This window comes from Emys orbicularis, chromosome 4 (assembly GCF_028017835.1).
Source record: "Emys orbicularis isolate rEmyOrb1 chromosome 4, rEmyOrb1.hap1, whole genome shotgun sequence".
Lineage (NCBI taxonomy): Eukaryota > Metazoa > Chordata > Testudines > Emydidae > Emys > Emys orbicularis.
This window is the reverse complement of record NC_088686.1, coordinates 50,170,720-50,196,549: the sequence shown is the minus strand read 5'-3', so window position 1 is coordinate 50,196,549 and position 25,830 is coordinate 50,170,720. Positions and strand designations below refer to the sequence as shown.

General features: G+C 42.3%; 1 protein-coding gene across 1 annotated transcript in view; it reads left to right on the top strand.

Annotated features, from left to right (window-relative positions):
* Nucleotides 1–25,830, top strand: part of AKAP6 (A-kinase anchoring protein 6) — a 299,187-nt gene that overhangs the window by 73,524 nt on the left and 199,833 nt on the right. Inside the window, exon 4 of the mRNA XM_065404219.1 lies at nt 3,036–4,838. Within this exon, the coding sequence (XP_065260291.1) occupies nt 3,036–4,838 (1,803 nt within the window). The remainder of the gene's footprint in view (nt 1–3,035; nt 4,839–25,830) is intronic.

The following is a 25,830-nucleotide window of genomic DNA, read 5'->3' as shown; positions in this document are numbered from 1 at the left end:
AGAGCCACCAAGGGTTTGGTTGCAGCAGACCAGCTCTGTGATCTTACTACATACATTTGGGCTTCACAAAAGCCACCTATTGTGTTTGCCTAGACTGAGCTTGAGGGAGGCCTGAATGAGACTTTTAAAGGGGCAGTGGCCTCTACCTGGGCAGTGGCCATCCTAGTCGGTACTTCCATAATGAGACAGGAAGTGCAACTAACCATCAACAAAACAGTGACCCTACTATACCTAAAATGCTATCAAATCCATAAGACAAGTAAATAAATAAGATAATAGACACGAATAAATTATTTCTGTGATTTCTGTCAGTATGATAAGGATTGCATGTAACAATAGTAGGTACTAATTTTACAGAGTGGAATGGGATTTCCAGGTTAATGGTATCCCATTAAGAGATTATTTTTTCTATATTGCTAGATTGTTATTGCTGATTGGTTGTAAAGAAAGGCAAAATGTTTTAAATTGCAGTGATTTGTTGTTTTTTAAAACTAAAAATTAAACATTGCTTAATAAAATGGATGACTAATGATTAGAGCCCTGTGCAGATAGAAAATTTGTATCTGCATCCGATCCACGATCCGCAAACATGGTCCGCAGATATCCGCATCCCTGGATATCAAGCGGATATCCACATCCACGGATATAAAGCACATATCCGCAGATTTGCAGGGCTCTACTAATGATAGCATGGAGCCACACAAGCATGATGCCTATTTCCCGCCCTAATAATTTGAGTATGTTTCCAGCAGTTGCTTTATACATTTTAAGCTAGTTAATATTGCTCTTTGACCTCCTCATCATACATATTTTAATGACTTTATACAACATTGTTCATAAATAATGCAGGCACACCAGTTTCATGACTTACCATTCATTGAATTGGCCCTTCACATGACAGGAATGCACACAATAAAAAATTTTAAGAAAAGTCCACAGATTTAGGTTACAGATAAAATCTTCCAAACCAATTTTCTACAAAAAAAACATTTTAATTTAAAGGTTTTTAAGTGTTTATTATTATTTTAGGTTTGTTTAGGGTTTTTTTTGGCTAACACAAGTGTTATTTGTTGTGGACCTAACAATTTAATGACTGAATCGCTGTGTCCTTATTGATTATGGGGCTCCAAAACTAGTATTGTGCAGTATTCAAGGTAGGAGGCAAACCACGAGGCTACTCTTTTGTTGAGACTGCAGCTGTTTTGACTATTAGTGGGGGTCATTTGTTGAAATAGCTTTTACTGTGAGGCGGAGACATGATGACATGTTTTAAATAGTAGGTTGCACTTTAATGCCAGCACTTGAGCAAATGTTTGCTTTCATGGCTTTTTTAGTTTCTTTTTGTAATTTTACCTAGCTGGAGTGATTTATCATCTTTACTAATCTAAATAGTGGACTTCAATGGAGTTACACCCGATATAGAGTAGGGTAAATAAGAACAGAATTTGGACCTATGATTTTGAGGTATTTATTCAAATATTCAAATTTGAATATATATATTGAAATTGGGAGATAGCTGACTCCTGCTTAGATGCTGGAACCCTAAATTAGCTATAAAACAATGTTTAAATAACAAACTGTAAACCAAATGTAATTTTGCTGTGACTGCTAGTATGTCAGGCTGCTCCTAGATCCTAAAATCTTTCCTTTTTCTGCCTGCTCCACTTAAGTCTCAGAACCCTCTTAAATATTTTTTTATACACATTTGTCTGGACGCTTAAAATCTTAGTGCTCCATTAGGATTGTTCCCTCAGCTTCTGAGAATGGGAGGACTGATATTTAGGGGATTGTGATAGAGGGTGTGGAAGGAGGGTATTATAGACACAGCCACAGCTTCTGGTCACAGTACTGTCCTCAGCTAACCTTGTGGATATCCCAGTGGATACGTCATCAGGAGTTAATGCTGCATGAAGCTAGGTGCAGTCAGCAGTGCTACTGTGCAAATGTGGGCAAACTCTGCCAATGGCAATTTGGCATCTGAAAGATCCATGCTGACAATCAGTAGGAGGCCTGTGGAGTGACTTGGAGGAGCAGCACTCTTATGTGGATATTTCTGTATCCATGGGTTTCAGAAATCACAGATTTTACCAGGTTTGGACACAGATGCTTTCCACCCCTTGCCCACTCTGACCCCACAAATCCCCTCCCGTTCAAGATGACTAGCACTGGGAGATTCAATGAGATCCATTTTTGTGGAGTTTTGGGGTTCCTCTTGTATTGGTTTCTCTGTGGATGAGTATGACAGAGACTTTGATTTTTTGTTGCAAACACAATAACAATCATACCCATGCCATGACAATGGTGAGCAATATCTCTTCAGGATAGTTACAATTTGCAGTACTCTTCAGGGTGATATCATGTAGGAGTTAAACATTCCTACGTGCAGATTAACACTTGGCCATTCTGCTGTGCTTTTATTCCCAAATATTGTAGAACAGTTCACTCAAAATGTACTGTACAAAGCTCTGTGGCAGTTCAGTAACAACTGCTTTTCTAGATTGTAGATAAGAATACATTGCCACTGGTTGGATTTGTGACCTTTAGTATACTGGATTTAAGAATTCATCTAGTGAATAGTTACTAATTCGTTATAACACTGTCCTCAGGAGCCAAAAAATCTTACCGCGTTATATTGAACTTGCTTTGATCCACCGGAGAGCGCAGCCCCGCCACCCCCCCCCGGATCACTGCTTTACTGTGTTATATCCGAATTCATGTTATATCGGCAGGGCCGGCTCCAGGGTTTTGGCCGCCACAAGCAGCCAAAAAAAAAAAAAAAAAGCCGCGATCGCAATCCGCGGCAGCAATTCGGCGGGAGGTCCTTCGCTCCGAGCCGGAGTGAGGGACCGTCTGCCGAATTGCCGCCGATAGCTGGACGTGCCGCCCCTCTCCGGAGTGGCCGCCCAAAGCACCTGCTTGACAAGCTGGTGCCTGGAGCCGGCCCTGTATATCGGGTGGCGTTTTATCGAGGTAGCAGTGTAGTACTAAAACTGAAATCCCTTTTTAAAAGGTCTTTATTTTTTATTTTGTTTCAGGACCGTCTTGACTCTTTAACTGAAGTGGATGACTCAGGACAGTTAACTATCAAGTGCTCTCAAAATTACTTGTCCCTGGATTGTGGTATTACTGCATTTGAACTGTCTGACTACAGCCCAAGTGAGGATTTGCTTGGTGCCCTGGGTGACATGACCTCCAGTCAAGCTAATGCAAAACCACTTGAATCTTGGAACTACAGTGAGATGGAAAAAGACTTTCCAGAGCTTATCAAAAGTGTAGGATTACTTGCAGTAGCAACTGATTCCATTGTTTCCAAGTGCAATGAAGCCATTAATGTGAAAGAAACCCATTTACCTCTTTCAACAGAAGATAAGGGAGAAAGCAAAGACAGCAACACATCACCTGAGCTTTCACTGTTTTCTCCTTCTGGGAAGTCATCTCTCTGTACAGCATCGTGCTCTGAAGATGGCATCTTATCAGATGACAGAAAACCAGTTTCCAGTTTAGAGAAACACGAATACAATCCATTGCACCATCTTGGTGCAAAAAGCAAACAGCATCCACACTGTGAAAACTCAACTCCCAAGAGGTCAATAAGAGACTGCTTTAACTACAATGAGGATTCTCCCACACAGCCTACATTGCCAAAAAGAGGTCTGTTTTTAAAAGAAGAAGTGCTTAAAGATGATATGGAAGTCAGTGATGTAAAAAAACCCACCTCTCTTAGTTTAAAGACTGAAATGAGTAGAAGTACACCCTCATTATTAGATCCACCAGACAGATCCAAGCTTTGCTTGGCTTTACAATCATCTTACAATAACAGTCCATCTGCTGTCAGTCAGTCATATGATTGCTTACATAAAATTGGTGATAGAAGCCTTGAGTACACAATAAATAATCACTTTAAGGAAAGTTCTATAAGTCTAGGTAAGTCTAATTGTTACATTTGGAAAGAAAAGCCAAGGCACAAAAAATCACATGATACTCCTGAGAAGGTGACATCATGCAGGACACCTGTGGGTATATCTAACACAGCTTCAGCAATGCAGGTGTATAAAAAAGGGAGCTCAGCTCTACAAAATGGAATTCCTTCCTGTAACTCTCAGTCCATGGGAGGTACAAAACCAGATTCTGCTTCCACATCATCTGATACCTGTAATCAGAGAGAACTGAATGGCCAGTCCCAAAGTAAAAATGAACAATCTTGTTCACCAACTCATAGCCAAGAAAGTGCATCTTCAACTGACTCAGGACCTGTTATCTCCTCCTCACCTGTTCTTCCAAGAAATAGGAGCAAGAAGAGTTACCTATCATCACCAAGTTATGATAATACAAATGGTAAAGTTGTTGAGGCCTGGTATGGTTCCGATGAATATTTAGCACTTCCATCACACCTCAAACAGACTGAAGTATTGGCTTTGAAGTTAGAAAATTTAACAAAACTGCTGCCACAGAAACCCAGAGGAGAAACCATTCAAAACATTGATGACTGGGAGCTGTCAGAAATGAACTCAGATTCTGAGATGTATCCAACATATCAGATTAAAAAGAAGCACAAACAATTGGGTAGGGTTTCACCAAGCTCCTCAAGTGACATAGTATCCTCTTTGGGTGACAGCATTGAATCTGGGCCTCTGAGTGACATTCTTTCAGATGAAGAGCTTTGTGTGCCTGCATCTTGCATTAAAAAATACATAGAAGACAAGTCAGGAAAACCTGTAGTGACTGAGTCCTCTGAGAAAAATGAGACCTCTGCCTCAAATAAATCAGCTTTAATTCAACAACTGATGCAAGATATACAACACCAAGACAATTATGAAACTATATGGGAAAAAATTGAGGTAAGGCAGATGCTATCCTTAACTGTGTTCTCATGTGTCAGTTCTTCACAAGTGGTATGACCGTATATAAATGAAGGGGCTTTATTTTATTTAGATTGACTGACTCGAAATCAATTGAATACCCTCCCAAAATTGTTGAGTCAACTGGAAACGTTTCAGTTGATACAAAATATTTTTTTAACTTTTTTGATTCGCCTACTTTTTTTTAAATTTCAGTTTGAATTGTTCAAGATTCCCCCTCTCTCCCCCACCCCCAATTTGGCCCCTGAACTGAAAAAATCCATTATTTGCTCAGCTCTAGTAATGAGTCATATTGTAAGTCATATCCATCTGGTCACCAATACTAGAAAACACTAATTACACTGCTCTACAGCCAAAATGCTTCTGAAATAAATGTAGTCAAACTTTACTAATTCTGGGTCACTGAGAACGAAAATGATGCTTAAAATTGTTGATTGGTTCTAGTTTTCAAGATATGCTATTGGGTCAGTGTATACGACCCTTGACTTGGGAATGGCGTAGGATAAGTGAGTTATAAAGGGAAGGGATCTCAATTTAAACCAGAAATGACTAAAATACATCTTTGACTGGATCTATGAATAAATCTATGACTGGGTTTGGACAGTACTTGCTTTTTAGGCAAAACAATGAATGATGCAATCTGAAGCTGGTATTGCGTCATACATGATATGAATTGCATCATGTTATTCCTAGAAGTCATGGATGATGCAATCATAACGAAGCTTACATCACTCTGCTGAACAAATTGCCCTATATCAGCTCTAGAAATCATACAGTGTCGTGCTCTCTTATTTGTCAGTGTTTGATTTTGCAAAGGGACACATTTCTGTTTAGCCAAAGTGAGCAGAGATGCCTCGTACTTGTGTGAACAGTGCAGATAACTTCTGCTATGTTTGTGGTGAAGTGACTTTTGCATCACAAAAGCGCAATATAACCACTATGGTTAAGAAAGCCTATCATCTTTATTTTGGCTGGAAAATTGGAGATGAGGACAAGAGGTGGGCCCCACACATATGCTGCAACACTTGTGCAACAAATCTTTGCCAGTGGTTGAACAGGAAAAGGAAATCTATGCCTTTTGCAGTGCCAATGATTTGGAGAGAGCCAACAGATCATTCCAGCAATTGATACTTCTGCATGGTGCCTCCAGTTGGGAAAGGTGTGTCAAAGAAGAAAAAGTGGACTGTGCATTATCCAAACATTCCATCAGCTATACGCCCAGTACCCCACAGAGAAGGACTGCCGGTTCCTGATGCACCAGAATCATTCTCACTTGAGTCAGACGAGGAAGAGGAAGAGGATGAAACTTCTAGTCCTGAACCATCAATGTCACAGGACCCACATTTTCTCCCATCCTCCTCCTCTGAACCACACCTCATAACACAAGGTGTCAGGGATTTGGAACTACCCAAGAGTAAGGCAGAGCTGTTGGGCTCCAGACTACAGCAGTGGAATCTCCTGGCAGGTGATGTTACGGTTTCCATGTTCCGTGACCGTCAAAAGGATCATGTCCCATTCTTCTTCATGGAAGGTGATCTTGTAGCCTGCAACAACATTGATGGTGTGATGGCAGCCCTCAACATCGTTCACGATCCAGATGAGTGGAGACTGTTCATTGATTCATCGAAGACGAGTCTTAAAGCTGTTTTACTGCATAATGGCAATGTTTTGCCATCAATTCCAGTTGGTCATGCAGTCCATATGAAGGAAACCTATGACAACATGAAACAACTTTTGAGGTGCATAAACTATGACCAACATCAGTGGCAGCTTTGTGGCGATTTGAAGGTTGTTGCTCTCTTGCTTGGTCTGCAGACTGGATACACAAAGTACTGCTGTTTTCTCTGTGAATGGGATAGTCATGCAAGAGATTCCCACTACATCAAGAAAGATTGGCCACTCCGACAGTCATTGGAACCTGGGAGGAAAAGTGTTCAGCATCCACCACTTGTTGAATCAAGGAAGATTTTGTTACCACCCTTACACATCAAGCTGGGTCTGATGAAGAACTTTGTCAAGGCCATTGACAAAACACAAGCAGCTTTCGAGTACCTCCGTGGAAAATTTCCAAGGTTAAGTGAAGCTAAGATAAAGGAAGGTGTCTTTGTTGGTCCTCAGATTCGTGAACTTCTTCGAGATGATGCATTTGACCATGCACTGCGTGGCAAGGAAAAGACGGCATGGAAAGCCTTCCAGTTAGTGGCAATCAATTTTCTCAGAAACAACAAGGCAGACAACTACAGGTTGTTGGTGGAAAACCTCCTCAAGGCATACAAAAGCCTTGGTTGCAACATGTCACTAAAGATACATTTTTTGCACTCTCATCTAGATTTTTTTCCACCGAACTGCGGAGCAGTGAGCGACGAGCACGGCGAGCAATTTCACCAGGACATTGCAACAATGGAGAAACGCTATCAGGGCAAATGGAGCCCATCAATGCTTGCAGACTATTGCTGGACAGTGACAAGAGATGCTCCATTTAATGAATACAAGAGACAAGCCAAGAAGCGCCGAGTAGACACTGAATAGGACTAAACTATATACATAATAGTTTTTTGCCTTTTGTTTCATAATACATTTTATTTATATAACCCTTTTGCTGATTTTTTTTTGCTGATTGTTACATAAACAGGACAGGTGAAATATTATCATGTAAAGCAACCATAAACACATGAAAAGACCTAGGTTTACAATTTATGATTAAAACTCTACTATCTACACAATATACATAGACATAAAATGTAAAAACTTAAATATCTTAGAAACAGTAGCCAATCAGTTGTTTTAATTGTCATATTTGAATTCAGCACATCAAAATACATAATAAATAGCATATTTTATCTCTGAAGCAGACGACTTCTCAAAAATTGTAGACCAGTGTTACCTGAGGTGGTGCTTTCATGTTTGGCATAGAATCATCCTGTCAATACTGCTTTTAACACTTCTAAGATTCAGGTACATTTACATGCTGCTTTTGGATGTAGCGCAAAATAAACTAGACATTAGGAAAGCAAGTTGGATTGTAATTAATTGCATACACACACATTTCAGTGATGTTTGAATGAAGTGGCACTTAATGTACTCTGCCAATTTTTAATTCAGTGGCTCTGGTTCAAAGATAGTGGGGGGGGGGGCAGGAGGGGGAGTTCCTGATTTTTGCTATATCCCTTGTAGTAACATGTTCTGTTTTATCCTGTAGTGTATTATCTCCCCTGAAGTGATTTTCTTCCCACCTATGTTGTCCCTGCTCTGCTTAATGGAGAGATAACATTATGATTTCCGCTGCTCCAAACAAGTTTTCCCAAGTATCACCACCTTACTGTCCCCAAGCCAATTTTATAGTCACTCTCTAACGCTCAGATCTGAAGGAGATAGGATTTCCTTCCAGGCTGCTGGCGGTCTCAGAGTTCAGAGCAGCTGCATTCCCCTGCTGTGGTTCAGCAAGGGCATCCACTCTAGGCTCCCACCTCCTCAGTCATTACCTCACCTTTCCGTGTTCTCTCTCTCTCTCCCCTCCCCTCCCGGGTTTTTCCCAGGCTGCACAGTTCCCTGTCTACATTGTGAATTCTCCAGCAAGCCAGACTGCCTAAGCATGCCTGTTTTGCTGAGAGGCTATAAATAGTGTAATTGTCAATAGGTATAAGTTACCACACATCTTTTTGTAAGCAGGCACACTTATTCTTAAAGTGAAAGCATTACAGAGAAAACATACTAAAAACAATAGAAGAACCTACTTGCATGCAAATAAGCCTAGCAGACATCACTCCAGTTCCAACAAGGACTCTGGCAGGTGATCAGTCCTTCAAGCCCCACCAAGCGTTTCTTCCATGGTCACAAGTTCATAACAGCTGCTAGCTCAGAACAAGCACCTCCATCAATCTGTGAGTCCTTCCTTTATACAGCTAGGGGCTCTGGTCTGGTCCTCAGGTGATCAGCAGGCAAAAGTCAGGGCACTGTTGCAAGGCTTGCACATGCAGGTCTCTCCAGTTGAATGAAAATACACCTGTTTTTCAGGTGTGTATGTGTGTGTGTGCGTGTGCGCGCGCCAGTGTCTGGAGCAAAATGCTGAATCTTTCCTGTTGGAGAGATTTGCTTGCAAAGAGGTTCACTTGTTTCAGGTACCATTTCTGGATTATGCAACTGAAAACATACTGGTTCAGTTTCCCAAGTATAGTTCCTTACTGCTCAGCCAGTCTGCCTACTGTCCTGGTTTCCCTGGATGTAAGAAGCTTGTATATGTAGACCCCATCTCTCCAGTTGATACAAAATTTTGTGAACTCTCCTTGAGCTGCAACTGTTCACCTGCTGCATCTTTTCAGCAAACCTCCATTGATTGCCTGGTGCTTTGCCATATGTTAAGGAGAGAAGAATGCTGCTTTGACTGCCCCCATGCTGAGTAATGAACGCTCCTGAGACTCTGCATAGAGAGCAGGATACATGCTCCATTGATTCTGCCAGGGCTAGGCAGGGGAACGCCTCTCACAGGATAGTTCCCCTCGCCACCTCACACAACCACAGATCCTAGATTAAGCCTGAGACCTTCCAGTGGGGCAGAGAGTAAAGACCCCATCCAAATAAGTGGGAGGGGAACATGACATCAATTTTGCTGCGAAGGGGCTGTGGGGGAAAAACCACATGATCAGTTTTGTGGAAGAGTGGGTACTAGGGAAAGGGGAACACAGTGTGAACCTTACTAGAGGTGATTAGTCCGTTGGGGTAAGGTTGGGCGGATGAAGCTGTATGGAAGGATCACTTATTGAGTGGGTCATCACAGAGGATGATTGAGTTGTGGGGTGGCAGAGTCTGGATTGATGGGCTTGGTGGAGCAGAATGTGTTTTGGAGGCCAGAGAAGTAATTGGGGAGGCTGAGGGGAAAACGATAGGTAGGGGTAGGGATTTGAATGGGAGTTTGTGAGGGGAGGAATGAAAAGAATTAGTTGATTGGAAGGTATGAGGGGGGAGCAGACAATTGATTAATTAGGGAAAGGATACGTATAGGTAGGACTGGGGCCAGAGGATGAATTGGGGTTGCTGATGGGCCAGCATGGGCTGAGGGAAGCACAGAATACATTGAGGACTTGAGTGGGGACTGATACTAGATTAGTCTGGGGAAGCAGATCACTTAATAGAGGGTCCAGGATGATCCAAGAATTGTTCAGAGAGGTTTGTGGACATCAGGGAAAGAGATGGATGGACTGATAGGGTTGAAATAAGTGGCAAACTGGTTGGGGATATAAGATTGATGGGTCTTGGTACTGGGTGACAGATAAGGAACAAAAATGGGTGGACTAATTGAGCTGAGGGAGAATGAGAAGGAAATGGAGAGAGAGCAAGAGAGAGGTGAGCACCCCTGTAATGGCTGAGGGCAAGAAAGAGAAAGAATAAAGAAACCTTGGAAATGAAAAGACGATGGGAAGGGGGTAGGAACAGGCAGACAGAACAAGTCTGTGATCTGAATAGTTTCTACAGTGTATTGAAAAAGTATCTTCACTTCTTGTAACAGGACACAAATGTGTGATGTAGTCATTTTGATGTTGATATTCTGCTTTGAAAGCCATCCCTGATTCTGAACACGGGGGGAACCATTGTGTAAGCACTGGGATGGGCTAGCTGCCCAAGTACAATCCCATCTAAAACTTTAGGTCTGTACTTGGGCAGCTAGCCTGTCCTGCTACTTGCGCTGCTGTGGCTCTATTTCTATTTTTAACATGCTAGCTCAATCAAAGCTAGCACAGGTATCTAGACCCAAGATGGAGATTACACCTCCAGTTCCAGTGTAGACATACACAGTGTGACCTGTCCACTATCCATTTGCGGTCTGTCCAGATCAAGATGTTTGACTCCATCTTAAGTTGGCTCCATGATGGCAGCATCTTTTTCTATTGTCCTGCAATAGGTAATTTTTTATCTTCCACACCTTCTCTTCCCTCCAGGTAGGATCCAGTTTGAGACATACCTTGTGCTTCTATCTCAAGGTAGTCTGATGGCATGGCCAAGCCACCATGGCCATTTGTCTGATTATTAAGTCTGCAGTCTACTGATCCATGCAGCAAAACACTTCCACACTGGTTACATAATCTCTCCAATGAATTTACAAGATTCTTCTGAAAGCACACTGTTGGAATGCATTCATCTTTCTGTTGTGTACCTTCACCATCTGCCATGTTTTCCAGGTGTACAATAGGGCTGGACGGAAAATTGCATTGTACTATCTCATTTTTTATTATTGGGACAATCAAAATAAAACCAAAGAAAGTAACACCACACAAGGCGGAGAGTATGTGTGATACTAGAAAGGTTAGTTGCAGGGGTAGGCAACCTATGGCACGCGTGCCGAAGGCGGCATGCAAGCTGATTTTCAGTGGCACTCTCACTGCCTGGGTCCTGGCCACCAAGCTGGGAGGCTCTGCATTTTAATTTAATTTTAAATGAACCTTCTTAAACATTTTAAAAACCTTATTTACTTTACATACAACAATAGTTTAGTTATATATTATAGACTTATAGAAAGAGACCTTCTAAAAACGTTAAAATGTATTACTGGCACACGAAACCTTAAATTAGAGTGAATAAATGAAGACTTGGCACACCACTTCTGAAAGGCTGCCGACCTCTGGGTTAGTAGATATATCGGGGAAGGCACATTTCAAGCTGCAACTTAGCAATAAATGTGAAAAGTTAGACACTGACAATGGCAGTTTATCAAAGAAGTATGTGTGGATTACAATGGGAATGAGAAAAACTAAGAAAAAAAGAATGACTCCAACCAAATACATGAGGCTTGTTGAAGAGAGGAAAGAATTAAGAAGAGAATTCAACAAGAATGAGACAGCAGTAAAAGAGCTATTTTGCAACAAGAATATGTGGACAAAGAAGAGGAAATTAAAATTTCAGTCAGAAGAGATAAGAGAATGAATGGAAAATAAAGCAAGAGAACCTGATGAGGTGTATAAGAAAGGGGATTCTAAAAAGCTTTTTCTAGTATCTAAACAGCTGACATCACAATTCTTGAACTGTTGTGGTATTGTGAAGGCTGCAGATGGCATGATTTTAATCACAGAGGAAGGACTGAGAGCCCGTTGGATGGAACACTTCCAGGCTGTGCTTAATGAGTCAGAACACTAATGCAAAATTGAGAGGTGTGAAGAAATAGCCAACATACCTATATCACTAGAAGTAATAGCCTTTGAGAAAGTAATTCAGGCTATAAACTGAGTGAAGAGAGGTGAAGCACCAGACTATGAGATAGATGCTGAAATTTTAAAAGCTGGGGAGGAAGTGATGGTGAACTACATGTGCACGTTGTTCAGAATGGTTTGGGGAAAGGAGAACTGTCATAAAGATTAGAGAAGAGCTGTCATCTGTAAAATCCCTAAAAAGAGAGGTGGACCACCTTATTTGTGATAACTGGAGAAGGGTGACACTCCTATCTGTACCTGGAAAAGTGTTTTGTATTGTCATTTTGAATAGGATAAAAAGTTGATGAAGTACTCAGGGAAGAACAGCCTGGATTTCAATCCAGTGGGTCATATTCATACCAGATTTTCACCTTGAAAAGACTTACTGAGAAAGGCTTAGAATAGATGGGTTTTAACTGCCTTAATTTTACAAAAGTGTTTGATAGTGTCTACAGAGGAGCCTTCTAGAATATCTTGAGACACTACAGAATTCCAGCAAAGATTGTTAATTTGGTCTAAGTTTTTGTATGATGACTTTGTATGCCATGTTGGGACAGAGAGCATAGACACTGAATGTTTTAAGATCCTTACTGGTGTAAGGCAAGATTGCATATTATCCCCTCTTCTCTTCTGTATTATCGTAGATTTTCATGACAAGAAAGGTGACGGCTGCTGCTAAGGTCACTTGTATTGTTTTGGACAAGAGATAAATTGTGATGGTTAGATATTACAGACAATATAGTCATACTGGATACCAGCTTGGATGGAATGAAAAGACTGTCTATGAGCATGAAAGCAGAAATGGCCAAAGTGGGACTTGGTATCGGTACGCAGAAGACCAAAATCATGGAGTTATAAGAAAGTGCTGTCTACACTGGCAGATGAGTGATTGATGAAGAAAAGTACGAAAGAGTTCATAACTTCGTCTATCGTGAAAGTACAATATCTGCTAATGGCCGGTTCACTAAGGAAGTGAAGACAAGAATCAGCAAAGCTAGTCGGTCACTTTCCTGTTTGTCAAACATGTGGAAGAGTAAGAAGATGCACTTACCTCCAATATGCAGGCTACTGAATGGTTATGATTTATGCAGCTAGCTGTTAGGAATCACGGGACATTCCAGAAAGATACAGTGCTGTGACAATCATCAGACTCTCTTAAAAATATGTATTAAAAATACATTGCTACTAACTTCGGACTAAATTAAACACCAGTCTGTTCAACCTTCGTAACATAATACTGCCTAAATAGGTCTACAAGTTGCAGAGGAGTCTGAGAAGAGCAATACAAATGTTCAAGGGTCAAGAAGGGTTTGTGAGGAAAGGATTAAAGGTGTGTGGTTAGAAGCTGTTGGCCAGTATGTTCCAACCTAATCTAAAAGTCTAATATAGACAAGACGGGATATACTCCAGTAATGTGCACTAAACTGGTCAAGTTGAAGCCTACAGAGGAGCCTAGGCTTTAATTCAACCAGTTTATACACTGCTTTGGTTACACTAGTCTTGTAGAATGTGTGAGTTAGAATTTGTTTATCATCTTCTAACAATACACCTTTAAATTCTAGTCTAGACAAAGATTTAAACAGATGCAAAATAGAGTTTTGGGAAACTTCAGTTGTGTTTTGCCAGGTGTAAATTGGTAGAGTCATCATCCAAGTCCAAACACAAGCTATTCACTTGCTGTGGTCAAAATGTCACCTCTTCTAATCTCTAGTTTCATTAACAAAAAGCTAGCTAATTCCAAAATAAAAATACATGAACTGCAGCCTAAGCCTTCTCACTATTCAGCTCCTGTGATTCCTTCTCTCAGGACCTGTCTCTCCCAGAGCCTTTCTCCTTCAGCCAGCAATAGAGTCTAATAAGCCTTAATTGCTCCTTTGAATCAGCACTAATTAATATGCAGATCCTGCCAGGCAGAAGATGAATTGGGGAGGTGAGGGTGGAAGCAGCAGTATTCTCCAAACTCTCCCCTCCCCAAGACTTGAGATGCATAAATCTTCAAAATATTTTCAGCCCTCTTCTGTTTTGTACACAGTGACTTTAGCTGATCTTCATCCCTTATTTTTCAGGAGACTTGATCAGCAGTGAAACATTAACAGGGCCGACCTTTAAATTGTCAACATTAGACACCATTCTGGTAATGGTGAATCAGGACAGTTCCCAGCAGTATTGTTTCAGGCTCTCTGTAGACTCAGGCAGATACTGGAAATTTAACTTTCCATCTAAAGGTCTAGAAACTTAATTTTTAGCTGCTTTCTTTTTTATTTAAGATTTTGGAACACAAGGTGCCGTCTTAAGCCAATCCTATCTGTTGGGCTCCAATATGTACTAACGTGAGAATCTTGCCTTTCTACTTCAAAGGTATTAATGTGAACATTACATCTGATTTTGATTCATTTGCGTTCACACCTCCTGAGTCTTGCATCATGTTTCAGGTTCAAACAACCCACCCAGACTGGGGACGATAGGGTAGTAAAGAATGAATAGAAGAGATGGTGGTGATTGAACAGTGGTTTCCGCAACTGTTTAAAGAGAGTTACCTATCACCAGTCTGCCAGTTTCTGGTTTTAAACACACAGAAAACTTACCTGAAAAACAAGTTCATGGGTCAGATCATTTAAATTCCTCTTATGAGATGACACACTTAACCTTTACTAACCAATTAGCCCTATTTCAGTAGGAAATGCTGAATTAAGAGTTCTAATTTCTTTTGTGACTCATGGTCATCATATAATTCATGTCAAGGATGTAGTAGAAGGTCAATATATTCACTAATTACCCAGAAGCAAACATGTTCCATTCTAATTCAGTGCAAAAGCTTTTTTCCCTCCTAGCCCTTTCTGCTGCGTTTCAAAATCCTTTAAGAAATGGTAATGTAGCACCCTCGTGAGGCCAGATCTCACTACTGCAGCTGCTTGACAGATTTTTAGTATACTTTCTTGTTTAAATGAACAAAACACATGAAAATGTACAGAACTGTTAAAAATGTAATAGCAAAAGATAAATTGTAAACCAGAATCCTGTACTCTCTAATGAAAATAATATTTTTTTCTTTAATGAAGCCTCTACTGGTAATACATGTTCTGTGCAATTTATTTTATTGCAACAAAATTAATGTTGAAATTTATGTTCTGAATTAAGAATCAATAGCATAAATATGCGACTGTTCTTAGGTTTACAAAAGAGAACTTGCACTTCTATAGATTTTGTGAAATCTATTGTAAAAGCAAACTCAATCCACTAGTGATAGCATCTGGCTACAAATATTATTTATTTGTTGGTAATATTTAAGAACCTACAGTCATATTCTTTTCAAAATCAGGGCTTAATCCTACCTGTGGCTGCCAAAAAAAAATGTCTAGTGCTTTCTTGCTTTAAAGTTTCACTTTAAAGTTATTGACAAAGCTATTTAAAAAAGTAAAGTATAAATGACATTTGTTAAAATAAATTCCTAAGAGCTGCTCTCATACCAACTAGGTGAGGGTGTGTATTTTGTCTGTAGATCACTCTCCAAACGTCATGAGCCATTTGTCAGCTTCAGCTCTTAGACTGTGGCCAAGCATAGAGAGAAGGTACAAAGCCCTTTGTACAATTTACTGGGGAGGGGTGAGTGGAGTGTGTTTTGGACACCCAGGTGAGGAGGGGGCAGAGCTGTCAACCAATCACCACTTGGCGGTGAGTCAGATCTGATGCATGGGGTGCCAGCTGGATAGACATAGGAGGCCCAAATTATCAGTGCGGGTTGTCTGGGAACGTCTTGTGGAGAACCCTGTGAGGAAAGACTTCAATTCCCACATCCAGAAGAAATCCGGGTGAGGTCTTGGACATTGAGTCTGAGTGGACAATGTTCAGGGCTTCAGTTGTTGAAGCGGCACAAAAAGCTGCGGCCTGAAGGCGGTTGATGCCTGTCATGGTGGCAACCCTAAGACCCACTTGTGGACACCAGTGGTGAGGGAAGCTGTCAAGGCGAAGAAGGAGGCCTTCCGAGAAATGCTTGCAAACTGGACTCCTGATATGGCTGAGAGGTACTGGCTGGCAAAGACGGCTGCGGCTGTGGCAGTCGTTGAAGAGAAAGCCCGGGCTTGGGAGGAGTTTGGAAAGACCATGGAGAATGACTACCGGATCGCCTCAAAGGTGTTCTGGCAAACCATTCATCGCCTTAGGAGGGGTTGGTGGAACGTTGCCCAGGCTGTTCTCAGCAAGGGTGGTGAAACGCTGACTCGATTAAGAGATGGAAGGAGCACTTTGAGGAACTCCACAACCCAGTGGACATGCCCTACTTTCAGGAGCCAGTGCCGGAAACCCCCAGTGAGATCAGATCTATTTCTGATGCTGAGGTCACTACAGCAGTAAAGTGCCTTCATAGTGGTAACCAAGGTAGCGGGGTGGATGAGATTCGCCCGGAGATGTTGAAAGCACTGGACAATGTTGGGGTGTTGTGGTTAACGCGCCTCTTCAATGTTGCATGAAAGATGGGTGCAGTATATCTGGACTAGCAAACCGTGATGGTGGTTCCAATCTTTAAGAAAAGAGACCAAAGGGTGTGTTCCAACTACAGAGGGATCACTTTCCTTAGCCTCCCTGGCAAAGTCTGTGCCAGAGTGTTGAAGAGGAGGCTATACCCGTTAGTTGAACCTCGGATTCAGGAGGAACAATGTGGATTCCATCCTGGCTGTGGAAAAATGGACCAGCTCTGTTGCAGATATTTGAGGGATTGTGGGAGTTTGCTAATCTGATCTACCTTTGTTTTGTAGACCTGGAGAAGGCATATAACCGCGTTCCCTGAGATCTGTTGTGGGAAGTGTTGCAGGAGCATGAGGTGCCAGTGCCGCTTTTGTGTGCTAGCCGGTCCCTCTATTCTCAGAGTGAGAGTTCTGTTCATATTCTTGATATTAAGTCAAGTTCATTTAAGATGGGCGTTAGACTCCACCAACCTCAACAGGAACTTGTAGGTGGTATCTCTGCTGTTTGCAGATGATGTCCTTCTTGCTTCTTCAGACTGTGATCTCTGAGGCACACTCGAACATTTCGCTGCTGAATGTGAAGCAGCTGGGATGAAAATCAGCATCTCCAAATCAGAGGTCATGGTCCTTCCCCAGAAGAAAATAGCCTGCTGTCTCTAGGTGAAGGGGGAGCAGCTGCCCTCAGTGGAAGAGTTCAAGTATCTAGGGGTCTTGTTCATGAGGAATAGTAAGCGGGAACGTGAGACTGACTGGCGGATTGGTATGGCGGTGGCAATGATGCAGGCATTGTACCGATCTGTGGTGGTGAAGCAGGAGCTGAGTTCTCAGACGAAGCTCTTGGTTTACAGGTCAGTCTACATCCCATGCTTACCTATGGTCATGAACTTTGGGTAATGACCAAAAGGATGAAATCATGGGTACAAGCAGTGGAAATGAGGTTTCTCCGCAGGATGGCTGGGCTTACTCTCAGAGACTGGGTGAGGGGCTCGGCTATTCGGGAGAACCTTGGAATAGAGCCGCTGGATTGAGAGGAGCCAGCTGAGGTGGTTCAGGTACCTGATAAGGATTCACCGTGGGAGCCTTTCTTTGGAACTCTACTGGGAATGTCCCACTCAGAGGAGGCCCTGAGGTCAACCCAGGACACGCTGGAGGGATTATGTCTCCCGGCTAGCCTGGGAATGCTGGGGAATCCCCAGGAGGAGCTGGAACCTGTTGTGGAAGAAAAGGGAGATCCAGTCCTCTCTACTCTCCATACTGCCGCCATGACCCTTGTTGACAACAGGGGGCACTACTACCCCTGAAATGGATCTTTACTGGCTCCCGGTGAGCAGATTACTGTCATACCAGTGAAAAAGTTCTACAGTAATTATCTGCAATACACAGCAGTTTATTGAGAAGGAACTACATAAGCGGTAAAGGGTTATATTAAGCCCATAACTCTTATGTTAGACATTAAGAACTATACATTAAGAGCTATACAATCCTCTTAATGAGTCTCTCTTTCACAAACATACACAAACAGGCCCTGTGCTAGCCTCACGCAGTTCCTGCTTGGCAAACAGAGAAGGTGGTTACCAATTTTATAGATGGCTTCTTCCCCCCCAGTCTGTTCTTCTCAGCCCTCTGGTCTGTCTCAGATTCCCTCAAGGCAAGGCCTTGGTTGCCTTGAGACCCCTCTGGTTCACAGTCCTACTCAAGCCCATGGAGCAGAGTTTTGGCTACTCTGTCTAGCAGTGTTGCTTCTTCAAGGGTCAATTAAGGAATCCCAACCAACAGCAATTTACTTTGCTTGATTCTTATACTCTTTTTCTTCGAAGGAGTCACATGTCTTAAAAGCATGCCCAGTGGGCGTGTGGTTACTAATTTTACCTAATTAGTGTTTTAGAAGGGGCTGGGGGGGTGGTACTGAAGAAAGATCACCCCACGTTTACTCACTCATCAATCATTCACTCTGGATCTCTGCATGGTGTTCTTGCTGTAAAGTCACTCTAACCAGGTTGATCTGTGCTCCATGCTGGAACTTTATAAATGTGATATTTACTTTTGCATGGGCCCATATTTGCCAACCAATAGGTTCAATATCGATCGTACATGCAGACTTTGCCAGTTCTTTATCAAATTTGCTTCTGCTTAAAGGGAACCTGCTCCCAGGGTCCTTTGCAGCCATTCAGCCATGTTTAAATCATGTCAAGTTATGCTCTCACCATTCATTCAGTATGGCCACACCAATTTGGCACCATCCCAACAAGCCTCATCTGGAAAAGTGGCATAAAGGAGCCTATATAAGAAAAAGCCCAAAATATCGGGACTGTCCCTATAAAATCGGGACATCTGGTCACCCTATTGACCTGGAATGATGGTAACAAAACACTATTTGTTTTCTGGACATGGAACAAAACCAAATATACAAGTACAGTACATATAATATGGAAAATTGGCAAGTGATGATTAGCTAGTCTTTGGGTGCACTTAGGCTAATAACCAATACATAAATTACCCATGAAAGAGTCTGAAAAAGGTAAGTTGCCAACACAACATTTAAAATAATTATTAGAAGGGAAAGATTTAATATCTCCAAGTATCCTTGTATTAGCATAAATAGTTTCAACATCAATCAGTATTTATATTGGCAACATTTTAAGAAAAAAGTATCCAGTTGCTTTATTAAAAATTTAAAAATACAGATTAGAGATGGGCCTGAGCCACACCCTTTGATCAGGATCCATACTATATAAATAGCTGATGGGTAGAGAGGGGCATTGTTCAAATCTGTGGATTTGGGTTTTGTGCAGGGTTTAGGGACCACTGAATCCATGTAAGAGATCTCTGAATAAAAGCAGTTTTCATGTGTGTGAACTATTGGTGCTGAAAGACCTGCTATATTTTCTACTAAGGTTCAGTATTCTGTAAAATTGCCCATAGAAGACAAAAGAAGAGTTTAGGAATGTGTAATAAGTGGGTATGTGTTACAACTTAGTGGTGTGATCCTGCAAACACTTACTACCATGGGTAGCCCCATTAGCTTCCCATCTGTAGTCCTATTTACATGGTGGCAAATGTTAGCAAGATTGGGTCCCAGGACTGACAGTTGAGTCAGACAAGATTGTGTGACCTAAAAAAGATTTGCATTACTTCTCTTTTAGCTGGTCAGTACAGTCTGGCTAGTTTTTGGCAGAGACAGGGACATGAGAGTATAAAACTTAGAAAAGACTTAGCTCTGGGTATTTGATGCTCTGACACATTTGCAGCAAAAAGGTGTTGCACAACAGGAATTTAAGTGTATCGCATACTAGTACAGAATTTTGGGCACACTTGATTATTCCCTGGCAGCTGCTTAGACCTGTCAGATACACTGGTAGGAAAAATAGCATGAAAGGAAAATGACACAACAGTACAAAAAATATGTTCAAGATAACCAGAGGCCCCAGGAGACATACCCAACTATAATCTGTTTCGGAATGAAAACATTTTCAGATAAATATGAGAAACAAAAATGATAAAATGTGGTGAGAGGATGAAGTTCAAATGGGTTAGAGTTCAGGTTTCATTTGGATTAAGCATCCAAAAGTTTAGATCCTTATCTGTACTGTCCAGCTATTTGAGTCTGCAAAACTGACCTCTTTTCTTCCTGAATATCTGAGAAACAGAGATTTCCTTAATTGTGGCATTCACAATGGCATATGAGGCATCATTCACTGTGTCTGGTTCTTACCACTGTCCTCCAGTCCCACCTTACCTTTCTTTACATTCTGAGTTGGATCCTAGTTTTTATCAAGCTAAAAAAGGAACTGAGACCCACTGTGTCCTTTTCCCCAGACATCGGCCTTCTCCTCCTTTTACTGATTCCTCCCCCTTGCCATGCCTCTTTTCCCTTATCATTTCCTGCTCTTACTTCCTGCCCCTGGTTCCTCCTATTACTTATTTCTCATGTCCTGTAAATCCTTATGTGATCTCCTGCTACTAAGTCGGCTCAGGTCCACTCATCCAGTATCTTCTTTTCATGGCCATCTTCCCACTATACCTCATAAACAATAAAGAACACAAACCAGAAATGCTGAATGAACAGGTCAGTGGTGTGGAAATAACATGAGTGGAGCTCCCACCCTGCTGCAAGTGATCCAGCATTTTGATCTAATGTGAAACTTAAACAGAAGTCAGACATTTAAAAATGCTTTGAAATCCTTGAAGGAAAGGTGTTATATAGGTGCAAAGCATAACCTAACTAAATGATCACACAATTACAGGTAGAAAAGCAAATTTAAGATCAGGAGCTGATAGATCAAGAACAAATAGTAATCTTCTCCTCATCTGAAATGAGAAAAATGGTGCCCCAAAGTAACATATCCCTTTTTTAAAACTAGGAAGCTATTTGACCTCTGGACTGTTTCTCCAGTCTCTATGGGACTAATTTTCCAAGGTGTTAAGCACCCACAGTTCCCTCTAGCAGTGGCGCTGGAACAGTTTTGGGAGTGGGAGTGCTGAGCTGCACCCCTCTTACCCCTGTCCGCACCTCTCACTGCCCCCTAGAGCTGGGGTCGGGAACAGGGCCGTGGCTCTGGGAGGGGGGGGGACACGGACAGGGGTAAGGCGGCAGAGGCTGGGGCCACAGCTAGGCCCTGGGCATGGGGCTGGCGGCTGGGTGGGATCCTGGGGCCAACAGCGGAGCCCCCAGAGCCCCAGCAACCGGATGGGATCCCAGGCCGGCGGCTGGAGACTTGTGGGTCCAGCAGCCAGGATCCTGGGGCTGGCAGTGGAGCCCCCAGGCACAGAGCTCCTGGGGCCATGGGCCGGCAGCAGAGCCCCTGGGCTCCAGCAGGGCCGGCAGCAGGGGCTCGGGGCCGGGGGCCGGGACACCGGGCAGAAAACCTGGGAGTGCTTCTGCATCCCCCGCTCTCCTACTTCCCATGCCTATGCCCTCTAGCATCTGGCAGAGGCTTAATGGGGGTGGAGTGATTGTGGCATCCAAAAATTTGTCTCTTGGGAGCCAGAGACTGATTGGACTATTCTCTCATTCCACCCATGCTCTTGTCCCGCTGCCACAAGTCTCCCTATTTAGACCTTTATTTTACAAGGTGGTTGTGCTCCAGTACAAGTGTAAGTAGAGCCCTCACGTGGGTTTGGATAAGTGTCAGCACTAGCATAGACTTCCATACTGAGCGGAAGCAAGTCCCAAGCCTCTTAGGCACCTGCTCCTTTATTCTCAAGAGCTCAGGGGAAGGAAGGAGTGGGGTTGTGGAGAATAAGCATACCCAAGGAGACAAGTTGAACAAGGTTCTCAGTATACAGCTAAATTCTCCTCCCCTCAAACTTATTTCTGCTAGGAGGCAAGAGTAACTTGGCAGCAGTGCAGTCCTTAATACAGGGTCAGGTTCTGCTGTGCTGTCTATCCTACTCATCATATTTACCTGTGTTTATACAAGTAAGATTTTACATAAGTTTTTCTAATGTTTAATTAAATAAGAATTATCTTGGTTTAAGTACGTCTAAGGAAGTTACCACTATGCTATATCCTGTATTGCCTACGACAGAGGTGAGACACAATAGCAATGCCAGTAATTGACAGTGGACTGTCAATGGTAGGGGGTGTTTCCTGAAGCAAAATTAAGTGTGCTTTGTGCTCTATAGCCAAATGAAGGAGGATGCCCCTCTTGGCTGCTGAGATTCCCGAGATATGGAGGAGCAGCACTTTGAGAGCTGACTCCAGCACTAGGGTTTGACACCCTGGCCTGAAGAGGACCCCATGGGGGACAACTCCTTCAGGCTGTGTTTGTTTTTGTCTTTCACTTTTTATGACGAGGACTTGAGCTCCGATTTTTGCACTTTGTCTACTTTAGCTTTTTCATACAGATGGTGGGTGCCACGTGATGGCAGTAGACTTGTCCCCTTATATGACCTCCCTGAAACACAGGCTGAGAAATATGTGTATTCTGATGACATCTGTAGTGCTGACACTGGAAAATGATTGCCATAGGATAGAAAGGGAATCTCAGCTAACATGGCTACCCTCTGATACTTGACAGCCAAAACATGGTTACTTGGACAACCTGCTTCTATCAGTGAGACTAATTCTCAGTGAAACCAAGACAGTGACAACTAACTTCCATCTAAACAATCATCTTGCCAATCAACCCATCATGATCCATGTCCAAGGATGGCCATTGCATTCTGACCAGTTGTCACGTACTTGGGAGTAAAACTTGATCGTAGCCTGACACATTGGCTTCAGGAACACTGGAACACCTGAAAATGAAGATCTCTTCTCACACCACCTTGATATGAAAACGATCAGGAACCTCCTGGGGAGCAGACCCTTCAGTCCTTTGTATATCTGCATTGGCCCTGGTGTTTGCTTCAGCTGAATACTGCTCTGTGATCTGGGGCAGCAGCTGGTGCACTTAGTTTGTCAAGATGGAGCTGACTTTGGCCACTTGTATTATTAGTTTTCACTTTACACCAATGTCCAGTCTGTATGTGCTAGCATACATAACTGCACCAGACCTTCATGAAATGCCCTTAAGTCTGCTTGGAGAGATGTGGCAGATGAAACCAACCTATTATGTCTCTGGTTGATTGATGCCCCATTCTTAGGGAACAACACGTTGTGCCAGCGTAAAAGTCTGATCATATTCAGGGGAGGAATCCACTCCTGTGGTCTAGGGTATGACACCCCAGCTGATTTCTTAACACTCCTTTGCTACAGCAGCTCCCACACTCTTGGACAATACTGGCCTTTTACCTGTTGCTAGCTATACAGCAATCCTGTAGCTCTAGTAGCAACAGTGGGAAATATTAAGAGAAATAGTCTAGTGTACACAAGGCTCATGTTAGAAGCATTACACTCTTGGATCTGACTCTCCTTGGCTGAACATACCCTGTAGGCATGACGCTTTCTAACAACTTTTGAAAGCTGCCTTCTAAAAAGTAACATGTACTTGGGTGTTACATACACTGTGCTATGAATGCCAAGTGTGAAGTAGGAAAGTAAATATTTTAATCACTCCATGAATTCATTTTAGCTTGGTTCCATCACATTTCCAATTGCCTTGAGTTGTCATATCCTGGATTAAGTAGGATTGTTAAGAAAAGCATAGAAGAATTCTGTTGATGTTATGCTTGGTCAGCATTATGTTCCTCCTATGAGGTCAGGGGACTTATTGGCCATCACAAAGTCTGGAGGACACTACAGAGGAATTTTTTTCCTTAGTGGCATCTGTCTCCTTAGGGAGTTCTATAATCTGTACTGCTGATGATTGCACTGTTGCCTCTGCGTCTAGCTCCAATTAAACTGACCAGTTCTAGTCACTCCAAAGATTTTGTGTCTTGATAAAAGTTGTGTCCAAAAGTACTCTATTAAGTGTTTGTGATGCAATCCATAATAATGTGCATATTAAATGCAAATTAATAATAATAAATTGTTAAGCAATGTCAACATTGCACAGCTTAAAATTTCAAGAAACAAGATGGTCAAATACTGTTTCCAGCTGCACATGCAACCCAAGTGAATTCTGCGTAGTTTCAAAGAGCAGAATTTGGCTCAGGAACTGCATACATTAAAGTTTCCACATCAATGTTAACTTGCCACATTACATCCTGTATTATTTTATAGTGTATGTTTTACGACATTACAAGTGTCTCTCTGAAACATGCATAGCCAAATTCAGGTTCAAGAGGGCCAGTATCCTCCCTGAAAATCCTCTCAATTCCACAAACACTACAGGCAGCTACGGAGTGTTCCCTGGTCTGACTGTAGTTTCCCTGTTGTACCATGTGAGCTGCAGGTAGAGGCAGCTAGTGCCTGCAGTACTGAGGTGCTCTGAGCAGTGCAAAATACTGGAGCAGAAAGTATAGCAGAGCCACCCTCCCACCTCTGGGGCTAGTAGGAGCAGCCTTGGCCCATCTCCAACAATCCTGGAAGGGAGAGTTAATGGAGGTCCAAGCCCAGGGCAGGCCTTCTCTAGGCTGGAGACATGGCAGGCAGCTTCTGGAGCCTGCAAAGAAGGAGGAATTGGGGGCTGATCAGCTTCTGGAGTCTGCCTGGCAGCACTTAGAAGGGCTGCAAGAATCTGCCAAGGGGAGTCAGATATGGGGGGGGGGGTGTCAGGGAGCAGGTGTGCCTGGCAGGGCTCTCAGCAGTGGTAGGGATTTGGAAGCAGGTGTAAAGGGCGTCAGAAAAGATTCTAAACAGTGGGAAGGGGGGGGGGGGGAAAGGGAGGGCCTGCCTATTTCTCTGCACAATTCAAATGTTTGACTTGTGTTTACACACACTCTCTTGAGATAGGCAGGGGCATTAGAGGGCATTGAAAAAAGACCAGTTCTTGAAAAAGAAGTTCAGGGTTTTAGTCTAATCTCATGATTTGGGAGTTTTTGAACTGTTGGGGTTGGCAATACTGTTACTAGGCTCTGCTAGAAGCCTACTAGATACCTTGAACACACTTAGATTTTTTTCAATACTTACAACGCTCTTATTTTGAATCCTTATCCACCCAGATGAAATAGCTATAGATCCCCAGAGAAGACTATGTCCATGCCAAGTTTTAAATTTAAACAATTTTTCCTGTAGCTTTGTTTTAAAAAAATGTGAATAAAACATTGTGGGGGGTTTTTACACAAAGGAAAATGTATGTTCCATAGTCGCACAACCTGTAATCATGTGAAAAACCCAATAGGTGCACATTTCAGAAATGTATCACTGCATTCAAACAGAAGGTCATCATGGAAACTGCGTTGTATCCTTAGCTATGGAGGTTGCTACCAAATATCCACTATGTAGCATTTGACTTTTCCAAACATAGCATAGTAACAATATTACTAGATAGGGTCTGGAATAAAATCAGTGGCTAGCTTACTAGGACAATACAGAGCAGTTACATCACAGAACTGATGCAGCTGGTCTCAAAGAGAGAGATCCGTTTACACTGGAATTCCTTCCTGGTCTCCTTTTTTCTCTCTCCTGAGGAGTTCTTGTTTTTATAGCAATTTTTTTGCTATAATGCAGGTAACTTTGGGATTTTCAGATTCTAAAACATTATGATATATCATATCATAGTTTAATTATAGGCATCATAGTGTCTGGATTAGATACATAGTTATTCTAGGTCAGCCTTGCTCCACTGAAGCAACTGAAGCTGATTTACACCAGCTGAGGCTCTCTCCTTCTATCTTAAAATTGTCTAAGAAAGCTGTGTAGACAAAGAAACAGGTAAACCACAAATACAAAAGAGAGAGAGTGGTAAAAATTATTAATGATAGGGATGTACAGCCATTTCTGTTAGAGGCATGAAATGAGAAGAAACCATGGCAAAATATTATTGTGTATATTTTGCTTTCCTATAA